A 23,597-nucleotide genomic window follows, 5' to 3' on the forward strand; every position below is an offset into this window, starting at 1 on the left:
CAAATAGGCACGTGTCTCTTTTATTATAATACATTTTTCATCAGAGTGATCATGTGTATATTGGCAAATTAAATAATAATTTCTTTTTTTCGTGAGACATATTAAATTACTTGCAGCGAAATCCAACTATATTGTAGTCATCTGGAAAGCAGCCAAACGGTATGAGTTACGAAGCAGATTTCTGGCACCTTGTTCTATTGACATGGACTGGCAAATTCGATATACCAAGTTCGAATCCAGTCTTTCTTACAGAACCATTTTTACCTAAGACTGTTAGTATACATCACGTGATCCTTCCCTTATTGTAGTCAACTGGAAAGCAGCCCAACGGTATGAGTTACGAAGCAGATTTCTGGCACCTTATTCTATAGATGAGGAGTTCTGGGAAACAATCTACGTTCATGGAAGTTCTGTTTATCTTTGGTTTTTGGGACAGAGAGCGGTAAGTTCTTGCTGTGAGTCTTTTACAGCGGGCATGGATTAGAGCTTAGCCGAGCACACACCATGACTATAAAGATACGGCAGCATACGAATAAGAAGGATCACAACGAATGGAAAGAAGTTCTCGCTTATTCCACCCCAGTTCAAAAATTATTATATTTATTCCGAACAAACTTCTACTCTCAAGTAGATACTCCCAAACAAAAGGCAAGAAATACAGAAATGCGTAATTTGTCCATTTTTTTATTTACATTTAAGTTAAGAAAATCATCATCAGAACAAAAACATACGTTGGTTGTGAAGTTGCATAACTCCGTTTGATAACAGAACGATGCGTCAAAGTCTCATCTGAGCATTACTTTTTTTGTTATTTGTTCAGAATTCCCCACCATAAAAACAAAGATAAAGAAAAATTTGTTTGATGTAAGCATCTGTGATCAAATCCAAAACAACGTAAATTGATCAGTTTGTTTTTGTTTTGTTCTTTAGGAGCAGAGAGGGTCTTGCCGTGATTCTTTTACAGGGAACGGGGATTAGAGATTTGTCGAGCACACATCATGATTTTAACGATACTGTGGAGAGAGTCTAGCAGCGTACCGGTAAGAAAGGCTGCAGAGAAACCAGTCATGACATTGCATAACTCCGTCTGATATATCTTATCTCAGTATCATCTTATGACAAATCTTATCTCAGTGTCATCATTATTATTATTTGTTCAGAGTCCCACCTATAAAAACATAAATAAATAAAAGCTGTATGATGTCCGTACCTGTGACGAAACGACATAATCACATTCAAAAAATCCTTAAACTTATCAAGCAGTTTTATTTTTATAAAGAAAGTCAAATTTTATGACTTAAACTACGATCAAAATCTCGCGACGATCTCGCGATGATCTCGCGACGATCTCGCGACGCCATATTGAAAACAATCTAAAAAACAACGGCGATAACAAACAAATCGAGACGTTAGACAGCCATTTTAACATGGGGAGGGAGACATTAAAATTGAAACAAGATCAACGTGAAAAAAAAAAAAAAACTCAAATTCGCTGATAATGATTTTCTTTATAAAAATAAAGTTACTTGACCAATTTACCTGATTTTTAGAGTATAGTATTTTCTTTCTGTCTCGGATACGTCCATCGTGCATATTTTTCTTTATTGTTGTGTGTTTGTCATGGATGAGCGCCTTATTTATTTGTTTATTTTTAGTTATATTTACACAGTTTCTCTAGAACTGATATTTTTCATTTGGAATTAAAAAAAAAAGTGGATTTATCGCGTTTTGCATTCGGACCCTTCAAAGTGAGATCAAAGGCTTATCTCATCTTCCGACGTATCCTGCCGTTCAACCTTCGCACCCGCCCGCACGATCGGCTTACTCAGAAATCTCTGGCGAAAAGCGGTAAAAATCTTTATCGGGACTTTCTCACGTTCCGGTTTCACTGCGTTCGTTTCCGGTTGCCGTTCCGACACAGGAATATCGTCTTCACTTAGAGCGCCCTCCACGGACCGCTTTTCCAATGGTGGCGGAACATGGTCCTCCGATGATGACTCTCCATCTGGCGAAGCCGGTCCCGATGGGGAAGGTGACGTAGAACTTTGATTCAGTGATATGGAACTGAAACTCTTCGAGATGGTCGACGTCATAGAAGTCAACGACCCGGATGTACAAGATAGAAATGATGTGGAAGATGATGAGGGTGAAAAAGGCAAAAACGTCTTAGACTGAGTTGATGTGGACTCGGAAAACGGTGGCGACATTATAGAGTCCGTAGGAGAGCTTGGCGTCGTTGGTGGTGCTGGTGGTATCAATGGAAACGGCGAATCTGGAGAGAGCATCGGGGAGGAGTGCATGTAATCGGCCAAGTCACGGAAGTTTTCCGGCCTCTTTTCGTCCACGGTTTCTTGGAGGTCTGTATCTTGGGTTTCGCTGTTGAATATTTCGTCTAGGCTGCTCGTCTCGGAGGAATATTCTCCTTCGCTCTCAGTGGAAAGAGAAGATAAATTTAATGAACCTGAAAATATAAAATCGATTAGCATCAGAAAGGGGCAGTCATACCTCTGATATAGATGGATTTGAATACTGGGACTTACACACAGAAACGCGGGAAATGATCATAGGATGTTATTAGTATATAGATCGATTAATGTTTCATGGTAAACAACTGATGATCCCTTAAAAATAAATTATTACTGGTACTATAGTGAATTCGAGAGAGCAAGTTGATGCAGTGATTGTAGGTGAGTGAACGATAAAAATAAATTTTAAAGATCAAAAACTTCCAAGAATATATATATATATATATATATATATATATATGAATGGAAATGTATAAAAAAGAATACGAAAAGTATAAAAGCTTATAACTTTTCTTTATTCGTTTTCAATTGGTGACGTGCAGGAATACAAAATAATATTTAGAAAAAAAATTTAAAAAACTTTTCGACCGATCCTTCAGTCTTCATTGGTGAAATGAAAGTATGAGCATGTACGGGGAAAAAGGGGAATGGAAAAGGAAGGAAGGTAGAGGAGGAGGAGAAGAAGAAGGAGGAGGAGGAGAAGAAGGAGGAGGAGGAGAAGAAGGAGGAGGAGAAGAATGTATAGCCAATGAGAAGGTGCCACGTCAGTCTTAAATATATACACATATAAGTCCGCACATACACACATGCACACAGCACATATACGCATACAAACGAAAAATTAAAAATTAAACAGTGAATAAAAATGAGAAACGCGTCTCTAACTGTCCAACTTTTTGAATTCTAACGATATTATTTATTCTAAGAGAGAATAAGAATTCAAAGGATATAAGACGTTATGAGGAGAAACGCTATGATGCTCATTTGTAATTCAACGGCTATTTCTTGTTCGAAAAAGAACGAAAACGTCGTTTCTAAATTCAACCGTTATATATATATATATATATATATATATATATATATATATATATATATATATATATATATATATATATATATATATATATCTTATTTATATTTATGTCTCGGCAGTAGAGTGAAAATCATATCTTATTTTTCTTTTATTAATATTATTGGAATTTTCCCCCTTTTTCCCTTGTACACATTTTTGTGAATTATTCCATGGATTTCTGCCTTTGGATTATTTTGGACCATCTTCCAAGTACGGGATTTCCTTGGATTTTACTTGTGCAAATGGAAATTCAATTACCTTTCTTGAAGCTATATATTTGGATTTTACCGTCACTGGATTATTTATCTTCCACCAGACTATCCATTCACGTCTAATCACCTTTTTCTTCACCGATATTCCCTCTGCTTCACTTTTTTTAATCTTTGACTTACTTGTTGTTTCATCAAATACTTTTTCATGCAAAATCCGATGCTGCATTTTGCTAATTCCTACCCTCTGATGAGAAGGAAAGTATTTCTTTGAAACTCCGCGGATTAAGGACTATCCACTTATCTAGTGTTTCCTTTTCAGATTAAATATGTTTTTAACTCTTTTTCAAAGTGTTTTTTAACATGTTTTATTAACTATTTGCTCGTATATATATAATATATATATATATATATATATATATATATATATATATATATATATATATATATATATATATAATAATGAATAATAGACAATTTCACGCCTCCACCCCTTGGAAACACTTCTACTTAACTACGAAAATGCCATTTTTACATCTGCAACACATTTGAAAATAATTCCTGACGAGGACGCTTCACAGAACGTCTGAAACGCGTAAAAACGATTTCAATGATTTAAAAACATTATTACAGTGATCCAAACATAATTCTCAATGAAAAACCAAGACACGGAATAATAAAATAATGTTAAAAAATACACATCGTTGGTGACTACCCCCTTATTTAAATATATATATATATATATATATATATGTATGTATATATATATATATATATATATAAATTTAAGGGGATTCGAACAACAGTCTAAAGAGCAGAGTTAATTTTAATGTATTAGTAAATTCATTAATACAATTAAAAGAAAACATCGTTTGTTGTAATGTAGATATATAATAAGTTCGATAGGCATATCCTATCTATTTTAATATTGAGTAAAATGATTGATAATTTTTAATTAAAATTAAAAATTAAGAATCCTTTCTATAAGGAAGAACAAACAATTGTACGATCGTTTCAGAAACGATCCTTTTATTGAGACAAACAATAAGTCTTGGACAATAATTTTATCATTTGATTTTATAAAACAAATCTCCTCATCAGCAAAAAGAGTGGGTGGGGGTTTAAAGACACTAAAAATAAAACTAGCATTTTTTAAAGTAAGACAGATATATATATTAATCGTCCGCCTTTAAAGCCCGTAAGTATCTTCGTCAATGCATTCATTGGGATGTTAAATATAGTTTATGAATGGTTGAAAATGTTATATATATATATATATATACTATTAATAAACTTGTAAGTGTTTATTTATTTATGTGTGTATATATATATATATATATATATATATATATATATATATATATATATATATATATACACCAATAAAACTTTCGAACGGATGCACCGAATTGATAAATTTATTTTCCCTTAAAGGTGTGAGTCCTTAGATTGACCTTATATATATATGGTTCGTAACGAACAACGCTGAGTCACACAAACAGTCCGAAATAAGGGTTTTTGTGCCGTTTCGTGCAATAGTCGAAAAAGTTACCTGCCCATGTCAACGGAATTTAGCACTATCTGTACACAGTCGCAATAACATCTTTCGGACAGGACTTGTGGCGCAATGGATAACGCATCTGACTACGGATCAGAAGATTTCAGGTTCGAATCCTGGCAAGTTCGTAATAATTTTAACCATCATTTTATCGAATGTTTACTCATTATCCTTATCCTTAGTTAGACGATGTTGTTGCTTATGTTATTGATGATAATTTTGATGATGATGATGATGTTGTTGATGATGATTTTGTTGATGATGATGATGTTGAGTATGATGATGTTGTTAATGATGATGATGATGATGATTTTGTTGATGATGTTGTCAATGATGATGATGATTTTGTTGATGATGTTGATGATGATGTTGTTAATGATGATGATGATGATGTTGTTAATGATGATGATGATTTTGTTGATGATGTTGATGATGATGTTGTTAATGATGATGATGATGTTGTTAATGATGATGATGATTTTGTTGATGATGTTGATGATGATGTTGTTAATGATGATGATGATGATGTTGTTAATGATGATGATGATTTTGTTGATGATGTTGTTAATGATGATGATGATTTTGTTGATGATGTTGTTAATGATGTTGTTAATGATGATGATGATGATGATCATGTTGTTAATGATGATGTTGTTAATGATGTTGTTAATGATGATGATGATTTTGTTGATGATGTTGATGATGATGTTGTTAATGATGATGATGATGATGTTGTTAATGATGATGATGATTTTGTTGATGATGTTGTTAATGATGATGATGATTTTGTTGATGATGTTGATGATGATGTTGTTAATGATGATGATGATGATGATGTTGTTAATGATGATGATGATTTTGTTGATAATGTTGATGATGATGTTGATAATGATGAAGGTTTTCATGAACATGAACATGAACATGAACATCATTATCAGGGTGGTAGTAGTGATAGTGTTAATGATGATGACGATGATGCCGGTGCTACTGCTCATGATCATGTATCTGCTGGTGGTGATGATTATTATGATGATGATGATGGTCGTACTAGTAAGGATGATAATACTGTTCCTGTGTTAATGGTGGTGATGATGACGATGATGATGGTGATAATAATGATAATGCTATTTGGTGTTGCTGTTGATGGTGGTAGTTGTAAAAATAATAACTATGGTCATAATTATAATGATGATGATGATGATGGTTGTTGATGGCGATGATGACGATGTGGTTGAGCTACGTATGTTGTTACTGTTGATGATGATAAAAGTTGTGCTTGTGGTAACGCTGGTAATGGTTAAGATGCTGCTTCTGCCAAGTAAGAAAGTGGTTTCGTAAGAAATAAAATCTGGCCTGAAGATGCTGATTCTCTAAAGAAGTTGCAGCAGAAACATGTATGCATATGTGTAGCCAATAATGTTTTATAAAAAATGCACTACACACACAAACACACAATTTTTTTTAGGTTTATAGAAGGCAAACAAATATGTTACGGAAGGAATGACACTGAACCAACAAGGTAATATGATGGAACCCACCATGAAGTTTGACTTTTTTTTTCATTTGTCTTCATCTTTTTCTTTTAGGGGAGTGGGACATCCAACCAGATGTCTAACATTTACCCTTATTTTAGTGAGTTCAACCAAGATATCTTTTCAGGATTCTAGCCGTCCCTTTCAGTGCAATCGTTTGTATTTCACTTGCACTTGGTTCACCCGTTATGCTTGATATGTACTTTAATTGAATGTGTGTGCATATGTACTATCATATGATTCACCACGCATGTTTGAAAGTCTAACAGACGCCTGACAAAAGGAAGTCTTCCCGAAATATAGCACCACGAATATGCTGATCACCTGACGTAAGTAAGAATGTAAGAACATATTACATGTAGAATTATATATATATATGTATGTGTGCATATGTGTGTGTGTATGTGTGTGATTACACATATGCACACATATGTATTGATTCAATAAAATTAAAATGCATAGCTGGTCCCTCATTTTACCTTAAGTTGATTCAGTGTGTGTCTATCTGATAGATCCCTGCATTTGTCTGCCTTCTGAAAACTTTCATTTCTTTTATAAAAACCATTAAATAATGTTTATATATATATATATATATATATATATATATATATATATATATATATATATATATATATATATATATATATACAGGGTGTCCACAAAGTCTGGCTACTTAATGTTGCCAGACTTTGTGGACACCCTGTAGATTATGCAGCCAGACTTTGTGGACACCATGTAGATTATGCAGCCAAACTTTATTGACACCTTGTAGATTATGCAACCATACTTTGTGGGCACCATGTAGATTATGTAGCCAGACTTTGTGGACAGCCTGTATATATATATATATATATATATATATATATATATATATATATATATATATATATATATATATATAGAAAAAAAAAGAACAAACCGTATTATGTGTTCATCTCGAGACTTCCTCTGGATGAGTCTCGAGATGAACACATAATACGGTTTGTTCTTTTTTTTTTTCTCTATTTTGTCGGAATACTATTTCCATTATTTTCATCATATATATATATATATATATATATATATATATATAGATAGATATATAGATAGATAGATGAAGAGAGAGAGAGAGAGAGAAGAGAGAGAGATAGCATTTTTACAGTAACACCTGTCAACATGCTCGACTGCAGGTTTGGCCGCGACCACACTGTGGCCAGCTTCAAAATACCAGTCAAAACATACTCAGTCGTTGTTAATTGCAATTAATTCGTTACGACAATCTTATGAATACGGAGATTAACTGAATATTTACCTAAATTCATTTCAGAAGCGGCATCACATTTCGAGTTTTCACTTTCGGCACCTACGCCCGGTTCCCGTGGGTATTGAAGGACGGCTTTTAATTTTCGTTTTTCGTGCAATTCTTCCGATATACGTTCCAGGTTTTTAAGGGCCCCCGAATAATTGGATTTCGCTTCCTGGAGTTTTTCTTGTAAAAAAATCACGTTTCGCTTTTGATCCTGAAAAGAACAGAAAAAAAAATGCCGCAAGTTAAAAAAAGATGATATTGACATGTAAACACGTACAGAGCTGCATGTTTAGTTGATTGCATAACAATAGATTCAATATGTTATTGCCTTCTTTTTCTCGTTTATTTTGATATTTTTATTTTTAACTACGGAACCATTGAAAGTATACAGTTACGGGGTGCTTCCAATAAGTTTTGAGACTTTTTTGTACATGCATTTAAAATTGGCGTTGACTCCTAAAAATTCAGTACGCTATTGTTATATAGCTCATGAGATGATTAACCAATTTTTATAATTTCAAGTTCAAAAAACAAAAACAAAAACAAAAAAGAAAACGCAATGCACCTTAATAAAGCCTAATTGTCACAGATTCAAATGAACAGCTACAGCAGGAATTAGGAATAAAGCCATGATTCTCACAGCTGGTGAATTTCAAAAATACAATCTGAACGCGAGGACACATTAAAAGAACGATATGCAATAAAAATTCTGCTTTAAACTTTAAAAAAAGTGTCGCAGAAACACATGAAATGCTACAGACTGCTTGTGGACCATTTTGCATGAATCGAGCATCAGTTTGAAGTGGTATAAGGGATTCAAGGAAGGCAGGGAGTCTGTGAGGGATGAGGAGAAGTGTGAGAGGAGTAAGTAAGTCAGAACACTAGAGTTGATTGGCCAAATAAAGAATTTCATGGATAGAGACCATCGTGTGTTCATTGGAAACAAAAAGTGCACAAGTTAATGTCAATGTTGGAACTGCACCTAAAATTATTTGCAGGAAACTAAAGATGCGGATGATTTGCGCGAAATTTGTCGCAAGGTCTTCCATCTTTGTCAGCCTATTTGACGATGGGCATCAAGAGAGTTCCTCAACCGCCATATATTCCAGACTTTGCTCCCTGTGACTTTTGGTTATTCCCTATACTTGACGAAAACCTTAGAGGTTGTTGCTATTAGACAATTGAGGAGATGAGAGAGGTTGTAACGAGGGTCATTGACCCGCTTCTACAAGAGGACTTTAATGGAGCCTTCTAGAAGTTTAACGGACGGTACAACAAGGGCATTGCAGCTGAAGAGGATTACTTCGAAGGAGGCTAGATATTTTTTTTTACATGGGGGTCACCAATTATGAAGGCCCGAAGGCCACTCAGGGATAAGTGTTATTGCGTGTACAGTAATCAATGAGATAGTATTGTAGTAATCATTAGTATTGGAGGTTTTGATAGAGTGTCTTACTTAAGGGGGCGGTTTGTCAGGAGTTTGTTTATGTTGGACTTGAAGACGTCCAAGTTGTAGTCAGGTGGGAAACAGGCAAGCGGGGGAGAGAGTTCCACTGGCGTGCAATTCTAAGAAAGAAGCTTTGTTCATGAAATCCACGTTTGGATTTAGGCACAGATAGAGAGTGGGGAAAATTATTGACAGTAGTTTCAGCCAGACGGGCGTTTCTCATGAAAGATTAGGGAGGGGGGCGAGGGATTGCAGTTCAAACGTGCACCTACCATGGAAATAACGATATAACGAAGACAGGCTCGCAACGTCTCTTCTGTGGGAGAGAGGCTGCAGGGAAGAGAAAAGGGCATCCCCCACTAAACCGCAAAGTCTATTTTGTACTCCGGCAAGGCAGGATAGGCTGCTTTTAGCAGCTCCTGCCCATATGTGGCAGCAGTACTCCATCCTTGGACATACTTGGCTTTTATATGGATAGAGAGCTGCATCAGTAGTGAGATATCTTCTAGAGCGGTAGAAGGATCCCATCATTTTTCCAGCGTCCCTGGCAATAGATTTGATGTACGTGTTCCATTTCAGATCAGTAGTAAAGGTCAAAGCCAGAAGCTTGTCAAAACATGGAGCCTCTCCAAGACGAGAGCCATCCATTTCAATTGATGCCGGTGGGGATCAGAGCGTAGATGATGTAAAGTTTTGGTTTTGGATGCATTAAAAATGACCAGCTACTTCTTCCCCCATTGTACCACGTTCTCAAGATCAGAGGAGAGAGAATTAGAGAGAACTTTGTCATTTACGGCCTTTGACGTGTTGCCATAGATAGTCGTGTCATCAGCATAGATGTCAACGAATGATTTAAGTATGTGTTTTGGGAGATCATTGATGTAGATCAGGAAGAGAGTTGGGCCCAGGATGGACCCCTGAGGGACTCAAGCATTAATACTGTGGGCCTCTGATTTCTGCCCATCAACCACTACTCTTATGAACCTATCAGAGAGAAATGATTTAATGATTGAGAAAACATTTCCAGTTATACCGTAGCTGGAAATCTATGTATCTACTATCGTTATGTCCATACGAAAAAAGTTTGGACACTTATTGAAGGCATCTCGTAGTCTTTTCCCAATAGTAAACATAATGATATATGCACCTGAAGAAGATCGTAAGTTATATGTAACGTGGTCGTTACATGTTAACACTGACCAAACGATGTGTATAAAAGTCTCGTAAAAAAACAAAGGAAAGAAATTCGACTCGAGTTTTGTTTTCCAAAGATATTTATTAACGGTCGTTTCATCACCAAACCACTGACATGTGTTATTAAGCCAGTGACAATATGGCCGTATTCCCCTTTTCCCTTCAAGGTTAATTAAAAGTTCTCAGCTACAACCAGCTGCTATGTTTGCAGCTAAAACGTCCATAGGTATATCAAAATCACAATAATAACATTGTGAAAAATATAAATGTACATTTGCGCATGTAGAAGAAGTAATAGGTTTAGTCGACTTACGCCTGCCATGTTCTAATTTTTTTCAACTCCGATCCCTTAGCAGTTATTTTTACTGGCTAAAAACGAAATCGAATTTTTTCACACGTTCAACTTCTCTATAAGTTTCTAGTTCGTAGACCAAAAATTGACAGAGTAGTTTGATAGAGACCCTTTCGCACAGAGACAGACAGGCAGACAAAATCACACACACACACAACCACACACACACACACACACATATGCACATATATAAATCCATATTCCTGTCTGTTTGTTTGCTCACAATGGCGTCATAGATGACGTCATATTATTATGTATACGTACGTATGTGCTATGGCGTCATACATAACGCCATAAAGATTACGTCATATATGGGGGGGGGACAAAAATGAACGATTTCCCGGGCAACGGCGGCTACCTGCTAGTATATATATATATATTAGATATATATATATATATATATATATATATATATAGCTTCATTTTAGTAAGAAAGATAATGATTTAGTAATTCGTTCTTACTAACAGGAGAAATACATCTTCTCTGGTAATGATAAAAATAAAGTTCGTTTCATTTTGTTTTCAAGTTTCCAATTCGATGTTTAAGTTTGATGGACGCAGACAATTTTTTTTCGTAGTGATTTTGCCAGAGTATTTTGATATCGACATTTACCAGTATCGTCCTCTCTCCGTCAAATAAAAACCTGTCATGAAACAAATGCATGGGTACTTGTGCTCTTCTGTCTCGGTGCTAAAATACTGATGTTATTATTTTGAAAGCCATTCGGAACATGGGGAGGAGAAGAGGGTTTGAAATTATTCCATGCTTCTGCCTAACAATTTAATATGGTGAAATTGAACAATTTAAAAAATAGCGAGGTGGCAAAGATGCGCAATCAACAAAAACATGTTCCTCTTTGATTTTTTTTTAGTTTTTGCTTTTGCCTTTTACTAGTAAGGTTGACGTTTACATTTAATTACACGCGCACACTTTAACAATTTTTTAGTGGGAGGGGGTAATTAACACGGATTACGACCAATTCCACATTTTTCGTTACAGTTACGACTTTTGCCTTTTGCCATTTACTAGTACGTTAAACAGTTACATTTCTTTTACACGCGCACGAGTTAACATTTTTTGGGGAGTGGGGGTAAATTTTTACATTGCGCTCACCTCCACATTTTTCGGTAGGTTTTCATCTACACTGATTATGAAAATCTCATTCAAATTTTGCGCAGACAAGTGCTTCTAGAGATATAAACACATGTATTCTGCACTGTAATTTAATTTCTGTCACTTCTTTCCTATCGACACTGTCACTAACCATATCAACTGCGGGTGGGTCTGCTGCCTACGATTTTTACGGTTAAATTTGGAGGATTTATTTTTCTACCACCCCCAACTAAAAAGGGGGGTGCTCTGCTCCGATATATGTTCTTTACATGAGTATGTAGGAGTGTCTATTCCAAAAGGAGATTGGTGGTGTCTGTTCCGAAAGCCGTTCTTAACATGGAGAGTTTCTATCAATTTAAACAGTTTAATGTGATTCAGTGAGAATCCCTAAATTCTAAAAAAAATCTGTTTATACCTTCTATTCTTATTCTAATGGACCATTTTTCTAATTTTATTATTGCATACGGATTTATACATTCCCTTATTTGTTATTTTTCAGATTGAAACAGTACCTGTAGGTTATCAATAACCGTGGTTTACTTTTTTGCGAGGTGGGGGAATGAGATTCCACCGAGACACGCCGGTTAACGGGTCCTGCTAGTATTTTATATTAGCAGGTACGTAATATTTATTAAATTGTATTATTGTCTAAGTATGAATGTATATGTTTTAAATTCGTACCTCTAATTCTTGTTCCATTTCGGCTTTTTTCTCGAAGTATGCTCTGTTCAAAAGAAAATGTTCGAATGAGACAAACACACAGGAAAAATTCGCATAAAACAAAAAACAAAAACAAAAAAGAAAACGCAAAACATCAAATTTCCTCAAAAGGATTATTCTCTCACTCCGTAGTAAAAAATATGATAGAAAAAAAAAACAAACAAACATAAAAAACGATGACAAGATCTGACATTTTCTAGTATAGACAACGAAACAAAAAAATCAGTCACAAACAAATATATAACAAATAAATAATAATAATAAAAACGGGGAGAATTCGCTTGTTCTTTTGCAAGATTTGTCAGAACGACAATAAATGTTTATAATTGATAAAATTATAATTTAAAAAAATAAGTGGGTGCATTTGGCACGAGTAAAAAATTATCGAATTAAAAAACAAAAACAAAAAAAAAACTACTGGACGATTCAAGAGCAGAATCGAGCACTCCCACTGTTTATCAAATTATTTATTTATACTTTAAAAATATCGTTATCAATAAGAAACTGTAATGCCTACCTACTAGAAACATAAAACACTAATTAAGTAAAAATAAAAAAAAAAGCCAAACATTTTTTGGTGGGAAATGGTATACGTGCTGAAAATCTCTCGTAGTGTCATTTTTATTTTTTATATTTTCACTTCAGAATTGTAAAATCATAAAGAAAAAAGTACGAAGAAGGCAACGTAAAAAATTTTGCGTAGCTTAATTGATATATATATTTTCAAAACATACACACAGACACACACACACACACACACAAACATATATATTTGTTTACAGAAAGTGTTTTATTCTTAGTAACTAGCTCTACCTACGTATTGAGCACTGTTGAAGTAAATACTTAAAGTTTACGCATAAATTTATACTTTCGTATATTAATTTATATGAGTAAATTAAGTATATATATATATTTATATATATATAAATACGCTCATATTTTCGGATTTTCTTTATAATTGAGCAGTCTGCTGGATTTCTTTTTAAAAAAAACAAACTAATTTATATATATATATATATATATATATATATATATATATATTTATATATGTGTATATATATATATATAGCCAGCAGAGTTTAGTTTCCTAGAAGTACATCCAATGAAACAACATGTGTCAATGAGTGAACAGAGCAGGTATATTAAATTTATTTATTAAGTTTTGTATAAATAAATTTAATAATTATATATATATATATATATATATATATATATATATATAGAGAGAGAGAGAGAGAGAGAGAGGGAGAGAGAGAGAGAGAAACGGGAGAGAAAAAAGAGGAGATGAATAAAGAAATAGAGAGAAAGTGTGTGTGTGTGTGTGTGAGAGATAGATAGAGAGAGAGAGAGAGAGAGAGAGAGAGAGAAAGGGAGAGAGAGAGTTTTAAGAAGAGATATAGCGAGAGAATTGTTTGACAACGCAGACGTGTTTCAAATTACCTGGCCTTTACGATGGCTTTTGGAAACAGTTTTTCATTCATCTGCAACTGTAGTTCCAATTCCGCAAACGTTTTCGCCGTTCGACTGTGTTCTTCTTCACTCATTCTCTTCTCCTTTTCAGCTTCAACCACCTGCAAAATTGTCACGTGCATCAAGAATATACATATGTAATAGATATAATATGCGTAAATTAAAAGAAAAGATCGCACAGGTTCTCCATTTCTTTAACTTCAATCGCGATGATCAACTTTTTTTTTAGGTCGTTCAATTTGCAACGGTCAATGGGGGAAAAAAACTTATCTATTTAGCTATCTATCTATATAAATAAAACAATAGATATGTGTGTGTGTGTGTGTGTGTAATAATATTTAACGGCTAAACTATAAAACTATTAGTCACAAAACACTGAAATTAACAAAAAATAGTAATCATACACTAAGGATGGTTTATAACGAGTAAAATCTTTGTTTATGTGGATGAATAACATAATAAAGTCGGCAAGTTGAAATGCAGAACGTTCATTTAAATTTGCCGGCATTTTTATTATTTTGCGCATGCGTGAACTCATCATAGCTCAAAGTGGTTTAATTTTATAAGTTTTTAATCTGTCTGTCGGTTTAGTCCAAACGATAGTAAGCGGGGCTAGCGATTTAAACGAGAGGACGTTGCTGGGCAGATAATTGTTTTGGTTTCGATTCTAGCTGATAGCAGCCAAGTTATTTTTTATTACCTTTAAAGTCAGTAATATTTATTAGGTACTAGCCTGGGTGCCCGGCGTTGCCCGGCGTTGCCCGGCGTTGCCTAGCGTTGCCCGGCGTTGCTCGATGTTGCCTAGCGTTGCCCGGCGTTGCTCGGGTGTTTAGAGGTGTGCGTTGAGCAAAAAAAAAAAAAAGTTTTAGTAGGTAGGCAGTCTCGAACCCGTGACGCGAAGGCGGAAAAGAATGTGGGGGTGTCTGTAAGGGTGTTGCTCGAGCAAAAGAAAAAAAAAGAAGAAAAGTAAAATTGCGAACGCAAAAAAAAAAAAAAATAGTAAACAGGCTCGAACCCGTAACGCGCCAGAGGAAAAAGAGGCGACCCCCCCAAAAAAAACAACACAAAAAACAAACAAAACAAACTCTCTTACCGATGTGCTTGACGATGTTGTGACGTCACGGGCAGTCGGAATAATGTCTTGTAAGCGACGTCGTGAACGCGAGGGTTGAATGACTTGTAAAATATGTCAGTCACAAAATCGACCCTCCCTGTTCAAAAGTGCCTAGTTGGAGAGGGGGGGGTGAAGGAATTAATGTTTTTGTCCAATTTTTCGATATTTGTCGGGTTTAGCTTCAAAATGATACCAATCTTCTGAAAATCCGTCGCCTTTGTCGAAAGTTTTTACGAGACATACATACATACATACATACATACATGATGATTGCAACGTCTTGTCAGACGAGTGCCACTCCCTCAGACATTGAGCCAAAATACCTGAGGGAGTATCTATACAAAGATGATGTTACAGAGTCTTAGCTTTGTACGACAGCTAATTCTCTCTCTCTCGGTTCAAAATGTTGAGGTCCAGCAACAAGCAAGAGCAAGATAGCCAGCAACAAATTAAACTGCAGACCAGCTTAATGCGGGTAATGGTCTTCCGCTTTATGGTTTTTTTAAATCAGAGATTTGCTTCTCCTAGAAAGGTTACCTTCACCAGTGCTTACGGGAGCCCTCTCCACCCCAATACACATATATACACACACAAATAACACAAATTTTGTCAGGTCATGTAATATGCTACTGGTACCATGTAACCCAGTACTACCTGCCTCATGGTCGGGTCACCGGCGACTAAACTGGTTCCCCCACCAGACTTGTTTGGTGAGGAGGGCGGCTAGTCTCCCTGAAGGATTAAAAACAAGACCTTCCAAAGGGCGAATGAACTCTTTTTCTGTGTCAACGGCCAACTAGCACCGTGTGTATACATACATACATACATACATACATACATACATACATACATACATACATTTAAACAGACGGGTGACATTTATGTCATAGATAATATTCAATAGACTATGTAATAATAAAAATAGGGTTGGGTGTCCCCTGCTAGTACACAGTAAACCATATCAATAATAATAATAATAATAATAATAATAATAATAATAATAATAATAACCCGGTGTTCTCAATTAAAACCGAGTTTGTATGAATCCGTTTCTTCTTACTGTCAGGTTTCTTTATTACAGAAGAGACGTAGGTAGCCTTTCTTTACGTTAGCATTATTTTCCTTGCAGGTGCTTGACTGAACTTCAATCTCTGCTATGGTCAAAGCTTCTATTCGACCACACAGGCAGAAAACTGATGATTTACACATAAACAGTTTAAAGCTTATCGTTTTATTCGTAATCAGTAATAGTTTCCACCATAATCTATGTACTAGCAAGACCTGTGGAATTTCCACCGGGGACTCATTCATATGTAATATATTGATGTTGGCATTCTGTTTATTTTCAGTGATCTTATTGTATGTTTTTTTTGTAAAAACTACAAAAGTATTTATCTAAGCTAGCAGAAACGCCCGGCAAAGCCCGGCAAAGCCCGGCAAAGCCCGGTACGCTTTAATATGATATTTTAATTCTTGCAGATTTCGTATATATTATTATAGAGTTCATGTTCTATCGATTTTTATATATTATAAAGTTGCGATTTCAAAAAGTGTTCGACTGAGCTTCAATCTATGGTCCCCCCTCGCCAAACTTTCACAACAAACACTCGTCTAGCTGTAAACACTATCAAAAATTCCCCCCACTCTTTATCTGTGCCTAAACCTAAACGTAGATTCCATGAACAGAGCTTCTTTCTTAGAACTGCACGCCTGTGGAATTGTCTTCCGTTTTCCTGCTTTCCGGCTGACTACAATATGGTTGTCTTTAAGTCTAACGTAAATAAGTTCTTGATGAGCCGTTCCATATAAGTTATAAAATTTACCAAATTTTCATTACTAATGATTACTATATTGTCCAATTTCTAATGTACACTCTTTAACCCTTATCCTTGAGTGGCCTCTTGGCCTTGATAATGTGGTGATGCCTATGTAAAAAAAAAAAATATATCCATATGACTTGAATCGAAACCGAAAAAAAAAATTATGAAAAAAATATATGTATAACTTGAGTTCCTTCAGCCATAATCGAAACCGAAACCAAAACTTATGAAGAATTCTTGGTAAAATTATTTATAAAAAAGGATACATTACTGGGTTGCCATCAGTTATAATCGAAACTGAAACCAAAACCAAAACTTTGAAGAATTTTTGATAAAATTATTTATAAAAAAATAGATGACTTAAGAGCCATCAGCTATAATCGAAACCGAAACCAAAACTTGTGAAGAATTCTTGGTAAAATTATTTATGACAAAAAATGGAAGTACGTAATAATAAAACGATCCAGATGTAAGCGTGACACAGAAAATAAGACACACGCTATCGTATTAATATATAGATAAATATTTATTTTAGTTTGTCTGTCGGTCTGTTTGTTCGATCTACACTTTATCGAAGACCGATCTGATTGAAATTTTGTAAAAAAACTTTGCGATGAAATGGTGCAACGCACTAAGTATTATGGTATAGGTGAGGTATTAAAAAAGGATTAATCACTAGCACACCACATTTCCTCAAGAAGTTTTCTCGGAAAATACTAGGACGATCTGGTTTAAATTTCATTTGGACATTTGTTATGATAAGGTGCAACGACCCAAGTATTATTGGTATCCGGTTGATTATCCACATCATTCGTACCTGCAAATCGAAAATATTTTGCAGAAAAAAACTTACCGTAATTTTTTTCTTCCTGAAAAAACTAAACCAGTAGAAGATCTATCAAAATGTCTCGCTGGAACAACAAATTTTATTGGATTTTATGTTAAGATAAACAGAACAGGAAGTCACTAAACACTAAACGAAATACGAAACCATATGGAGATTATTTATTAAAAAATAGTTTAGTTTTTACACTTCCTGTGCTATCATGAAATAATAAAAAAGATAAACTTTCATTTTTTTTAAATATTTCTATGAATAGTTTATTGGTCCCCAGAGAAAAGGAGGGTGGACCTGTGAATTCACCGTTGTCCGTTCGTCTGTTTGTCTGTTTGTCCGTTCATCTGTCCGCACTTTTTTTGAATAACTACGCCTTGGAATTTTTTTGAAATTTTGTACGAACATTAAACATGATATGAGTAAAAAAGTAACAAAATGGAGTTTCCAGGAAAAGTCCGGTTTCCCCTCCTCCCTGGGGTGCCTTTCGGGTTAATATTGCTAAAATTGATAAATTGATACTTTTGTGCTTATTAAAAAAAAAAAATTGATGCCTTGGACTTTTATAAAACTTTCTGAAAAGTTTTAACTAACTGATTTCTATATAATTTGGTTTGTCTGTACTTCTCAATAACCCTTGGGTGTGCCCCAAGATCTCTTTTAGGGCTAATAAAAACACTCCATTTTTGTGACTATTTAACTCTATTTGTCCCAAACTTTCTGTGTATGTCTATTTAGCAGTGTTGCATGGTGCTGAACTAAAATTTAAATATGTTAAGGCCTGGGGACTTTGGCGGTTAAATGGGAGAGGGGAAATGATGAACTTAGTCATATCTTTTTGCATGGTTCAGAACTCAAATTTACATATGTTAAGGCCTAAAATTGCACTTTGTTCATTTTCACCAGGATTTGACGTCCCCTGGGGACTTTGGGGGGCTAAATGGGGGGAGCAAATGCTGAATATTTTTGCATGGTTCAGAACTCAAATTTACATATGTTAAGGCCTAAAACTGCACTGTGTTCATTTTCACCAGGATTTGACGTCCCCTGGGGACTTTGGGGGCTAAATGGGGGGAGCAAATGCTGAACTTAGTCATATTTTTATGCCTCGTTCACTGTGCACCCACAGGCATGCTTCACCTTTTTTTTGTTTTAACACTTGTGTAAACACGAAAAAATTAATGATTATTTTTATTATTTACATTTCTATAAATGGTGTCTTTTTGAAATAATATATTCATATCTTTCATCAAGTTTTATCATAGAATTTTTTGTCATAATGTATGAATTTTTTTATTAAAACTTCTTGTGCTGTGAAAAAAGTTTTGTTTTGTAATTTAATTGAAAGTAGCTATTTTGTTTGATTAAATGTTATTTATGACAAAATTATGTGATAAAATTTGTGGAAATTTTAAATTATTTCCGTATGAATATATTTTAAGTATTTAAAAAATTATTTATAGAAATGTAAACTATGAAGGTTGAAACTACATTATTGAAATAAAATAGTTTGATATGAATATATTTTAAATATTACAGATATTATTTATAGAAATGTAAACTATGAAAGTTAAAATTACATTTTTGAAATAAAATAATTTGATATGAATATATTTTAAATATTACAGATATTATTTATAGAAATGTACACTATGAAAGTTTGAATTACATTTTTGCAATAAAATAGTTTGATATGAATATATTTTAAATATTACAGATATTATTAATAGAAATGTAAACTATGAAAGTTAAAATTACATTTTTGAAATAAAATAGTTTGATATGAATATATTTTAAATATTACAGATATTATTTATAGAAATGTAAATATGAAAGTTTTTATTACATTTTTGAAATAAAATAGTTTCGATATGAATATATCTTAAATATTACAGATATTATTTATAGAAATGTAAATATGAAGTTTAAATTACATTTTTGAAATAAAATAGTTTGATATGAATATATTTGAAATATTACAGATATTATTAATAGAAATGTTTATATGAAAGTTTAAATTACATTTTTGAAATAAAATAGTTTCGATATGAATATATTTTAAATATTACAGATATTATTTATAGAAATGTAAACTATGAAAGTTTTAATTACATTTTTGAAATAAAATAGTTTGATATGAATATATTTTAAATATTACAGATATTATTTATAGAAATGTAAACTATGAAAGTTTATATTACTTTTTTGAAATAAAATAGTTCGATATGAATATATTTTAAATATTACAGATATTATTTATAGAAATGTAAACTATGAAAGTTTAAATTACATTTTTGAAATAAAATAGTTTCGATATGAATATATTTTAAATATTACAGATATTATTTATAGAAATGTAAATATGAAAGTTTAACTTACATTTTTGAAATAAAACAGTTTGATATGAATATATTTTAAATATTACATATATTATTTATAGAAATGTAAACTATGAAAGTTTAAATTACATTTTTGAAATAAAATAGTTTGATATGAATATATTTTAAATATTACAGATATTATTTATAGAAATGTAAATATGAAAGTTTAAATTACATTTTTGAAATAAAATAGTTTGATATGAATATATTTTTAATATTACAGATATTATTAATAGAAATGTAAACTATGAAAGTTTAAATTACATTTTTCAAATAAAATAGTTTGATATGAATATATTTTAAATATTACGAATATTATTTATAGAAATGTAAACTATGAAAGTTTAAATTACATTTTTGAAATAAAATAGTTTGATATAAATATATTTTAAATATTACAGATATTATTTATAGAAATGTAAATATGAAAGTTTAAATTACATTTTTGAAATAAAATAGTTTGATATGAATATATTTTAAATATTACAGATATTATTTATAGAAATGTAAACTATGAAAGTTTAAATTGCATTTTTGAAATAAAATAGTTTGATATGAATATATTTTAAATATTACAAATATTATTTATAGAAATGTAAACTATGAAAGTTTAAATTACATTTTTGGAATAAAATAGTTCGATATGAATATATTTAAAATATTACAAATATTATTTATAGAAATGTAACAAAATAAAAACTTATTATTCTTTTTATTTTCATGATAAAACAAGAAGTGGTTCCACATGGTTTCGTATTTCGTTTCATACTTAGTGACTTCCATTCTATATTTAGGTAAACCGAGACCACTTCCGGTATCGTAACTTTGAGTAATGAATTTTTTGACATAATCTATTTGGAGTTCTCACGTAGCTGTCGTCTCCCTGATTCTACTTTTTCTTTTTCTCCCTCACATGATCCTGTTCATAACGGATATGTACAATATAAACTTTTTTTTTTCGATATTTTCATTTTTTTACAGTCTTGAATACACTGTACAAGTACCAAAATGTTTCTTAAAATGAATAAACGGAATTTTGTCATAAATTATGTACGAAAGCTTGTGTCATCAAAAAATAGTTTGTTTAATTATATACTTTGTTTTATGGTACTTATTTATGACAAAATTATACGATAAAATTTGTGAACATTTGAAATTATTTCCATATAAATATGTTTTAAGCATTTAGAATCTCTTACTTTGCATCGATTGTATACCATAGTACTTAGCTCGCTGCACCTTATTATAAAACAGTCTTTGCAATATTTCAGCCAGAATGGCGCAGTTGTTTCCAAGACAAAATGAGAGTAAATGTGGTGTTGTGGTCACACATCGTGTTAATACTTTTAATTCTTAATTATGCATCGAATTGATACCATAACACTAAGCTCGCTGCACCTTATCATACAAAGGACCTCAGAAAATTTCAGTCAGACACGGTAGTCTGATTCTCTTACTTTTTTTAAATAAAATAATTCAATGTGAATATATTTTAATATAAAAAACAATATTTATAGAAATATAACAAAATAGAAGTTTTTTTTTATTGTTTCCTAATAAAACAAGAAGTGGGTCCATATAATTCCGTATTTCGTTTCATGCTTAGTGACTTCTGTTCTATATTTAGATAAACCGAGTTGAAAAAATATGACATTTTCAAATATAATATTTATTCCAGATATTAATATTGATTTACATATTTTTTAGGTTTATTTACAGACACATTTTCACGGAAATAATCAATATTAAGAATTCCGTGGATGAATATTCCAATTTATTATATTTAAAAACAATATTTTTTTCCAAATAATTGCGCGAAAATGAAAAGGAACAAACAAGAAAGCATGGAAGATAATTGGGCGTGGGTTGAAAAATATGACATTTTCAAATATAATATTTTTCCAAACATTAATATACATTTACACATTTTTAATAAAATATGTTTCTTTACAGACACATTTTCACGTTGATAAATATTCCTATGCATTATATTTAAAAACAATATTTTGTATAAAAAAATTGTGTGGAAATGATACGGAACAAAAAAGAAAGCATGGAAGATAATTGATCGGGGTCTACAAATTAACTAGCACCGTCTACTTCCTGTGACGTGGCATGATGGTCAGAAGAGGAAATGGCTCGACTAAAGTAATCTTACCCTGATAGTGGCATGATTAAGCATCTCTTGCCAGGCAGCAGATAATTCAGCCGTTTGTCCTTCATGGGTCAGTTTCTCTTCGGCCAGCATGATCGTCTCCTTTGCTGCTCGGTAGACACTGTTGGCTGTTTGATAAAGACCGGCAGCCCGTATCGTCTCCGCCTGAGCTCGCTTCGACTGGGCCTTCAACTCGTAATAGTTTCGCGCTCGGGAAATCGTCTTTCGCATGTTTTTCGACAGGGATTTTAACTCCTGTGACGATTCAGTCAACGTGGTCCTATGCTTCGAACGTGCCTCCTACAAAATAAAATAAAAAATATTGAATTCAAACGAGAGGTATTCGTTCTAAGGTTAATGTGGGGGGGGATTTCTAATCATAAAAGTGTTCTAGACTAGAGGGGTCAGTAAGAAAGAGATGGACACGGATATGGATTAGAAAAAGCTATTTAAAACAAAACGGGATATACAGAGAACAACAGTCGTAGCATGTAGCGCCATTATTGTGTACTATGCAGTACACACACTACCACATCCACAAGCGTTGGTATTTCTCTCTCTATTGATACAGCTAGAAGAGTTCACATCTTATTCCCAGGCTCGTTTGCTTTAGCTCGTTTAATTCGGTGATCTAGTGGTCTTCAGAAATTCCCTGTTTTGAGACCACGCAACTTCTTTCCAAGAATAGCAGGATTGTAGAACTGATTATTTTCCTCCTACCGTGGTCGGTTGAATACTGAGGTCAACAAGCATCTTATGCCTTCACGTTAAACAACTCTCTGTCTTACATAAAACAACTTTATGCATAGTGTCGAGGGATTTCTATAAGAATAAATGAAGAAACTGTTAAAGATATATAATACAGGGTAGAACGATAAATTTGTCACCTTAAAGAAAACAACACTTTAGTTTTTTTCTTAAGAACTTTTATTGAAAAATCAATTCAGGTAACTTGATTATATAGTAGAGCTAACATTTATGCAATGTAGCCGCCTGCAGCCTCAATAACCACTTCGATTCAGGTCCGGAA

The 23,597-nt window shown here is 33.2% G+C and overlaps 1 protein-coding gene and 1 non-coding gene across 2 annotated transcripts in view; one reads left to right on the forward strand and one right to left on the reverse strand.

The window, feature by feature from the left end:
- Nucleotides 1-1,434: 1,434 nt before the first annotated feature.
- The window catches only part of LOC145263649 (uncharacterized), a 78,977-nt gene continuing 56,814 nt past the window's right edge, over nucleotides 1,435-23,597 (reverse strand). The window contains exons 3-7 of the mRNA XM_080120509.1: nucleotides 22,571-22,867; nucleotides 14,233-14,363; nucleotides 12,754-12,796; nucleotides 7,969-8,176; nucleotides 1,435-2,461 (exon numbers count right to left, since the gene is read on the reverse strand). Coding sequence (XP_079976635.1) covers nucleotides 1,755-2,461; nucleotides 7,969-8,176; nucleotides 12,754-12,796; nucleotides 14,233-14,363; nucleotides 22,571-22,867 — 1,386 coding nt within the window. The 3' untranslated portion in view covers nucleotides 1,435-1,754. The remainder of the gene's footprint in view (nucleotides 2,462-7,968; nucleotides 8,177-12,753; nucleotides 12,797-14,232; nucleotides 14,364-22,570; nucleotides 22,868-23,597) is intronic.
- Trnar-acg (transfer RNA arginine (anticodon ACG)) lies at nucleotides 5,201-5,273 on the forward strand. The gene has a single exon. It is a non-coding gene; the product is annotated as a tRNA-Arg (tRNA).

Source organism: Euprymna scolopes, chromosome 39 (genome assembly GCF_053919585.1).
Source record: "Euprymna scolopes isolate OS-2025 chromosome 39, ASM5391958v1, whole genome shotgun sequence".
NCBI lineage: Eukaryota > Metazoa > Mollusca > Cephalopoda > Sepiida > Sepiolidae > Euprymna > Euprymna scolopes.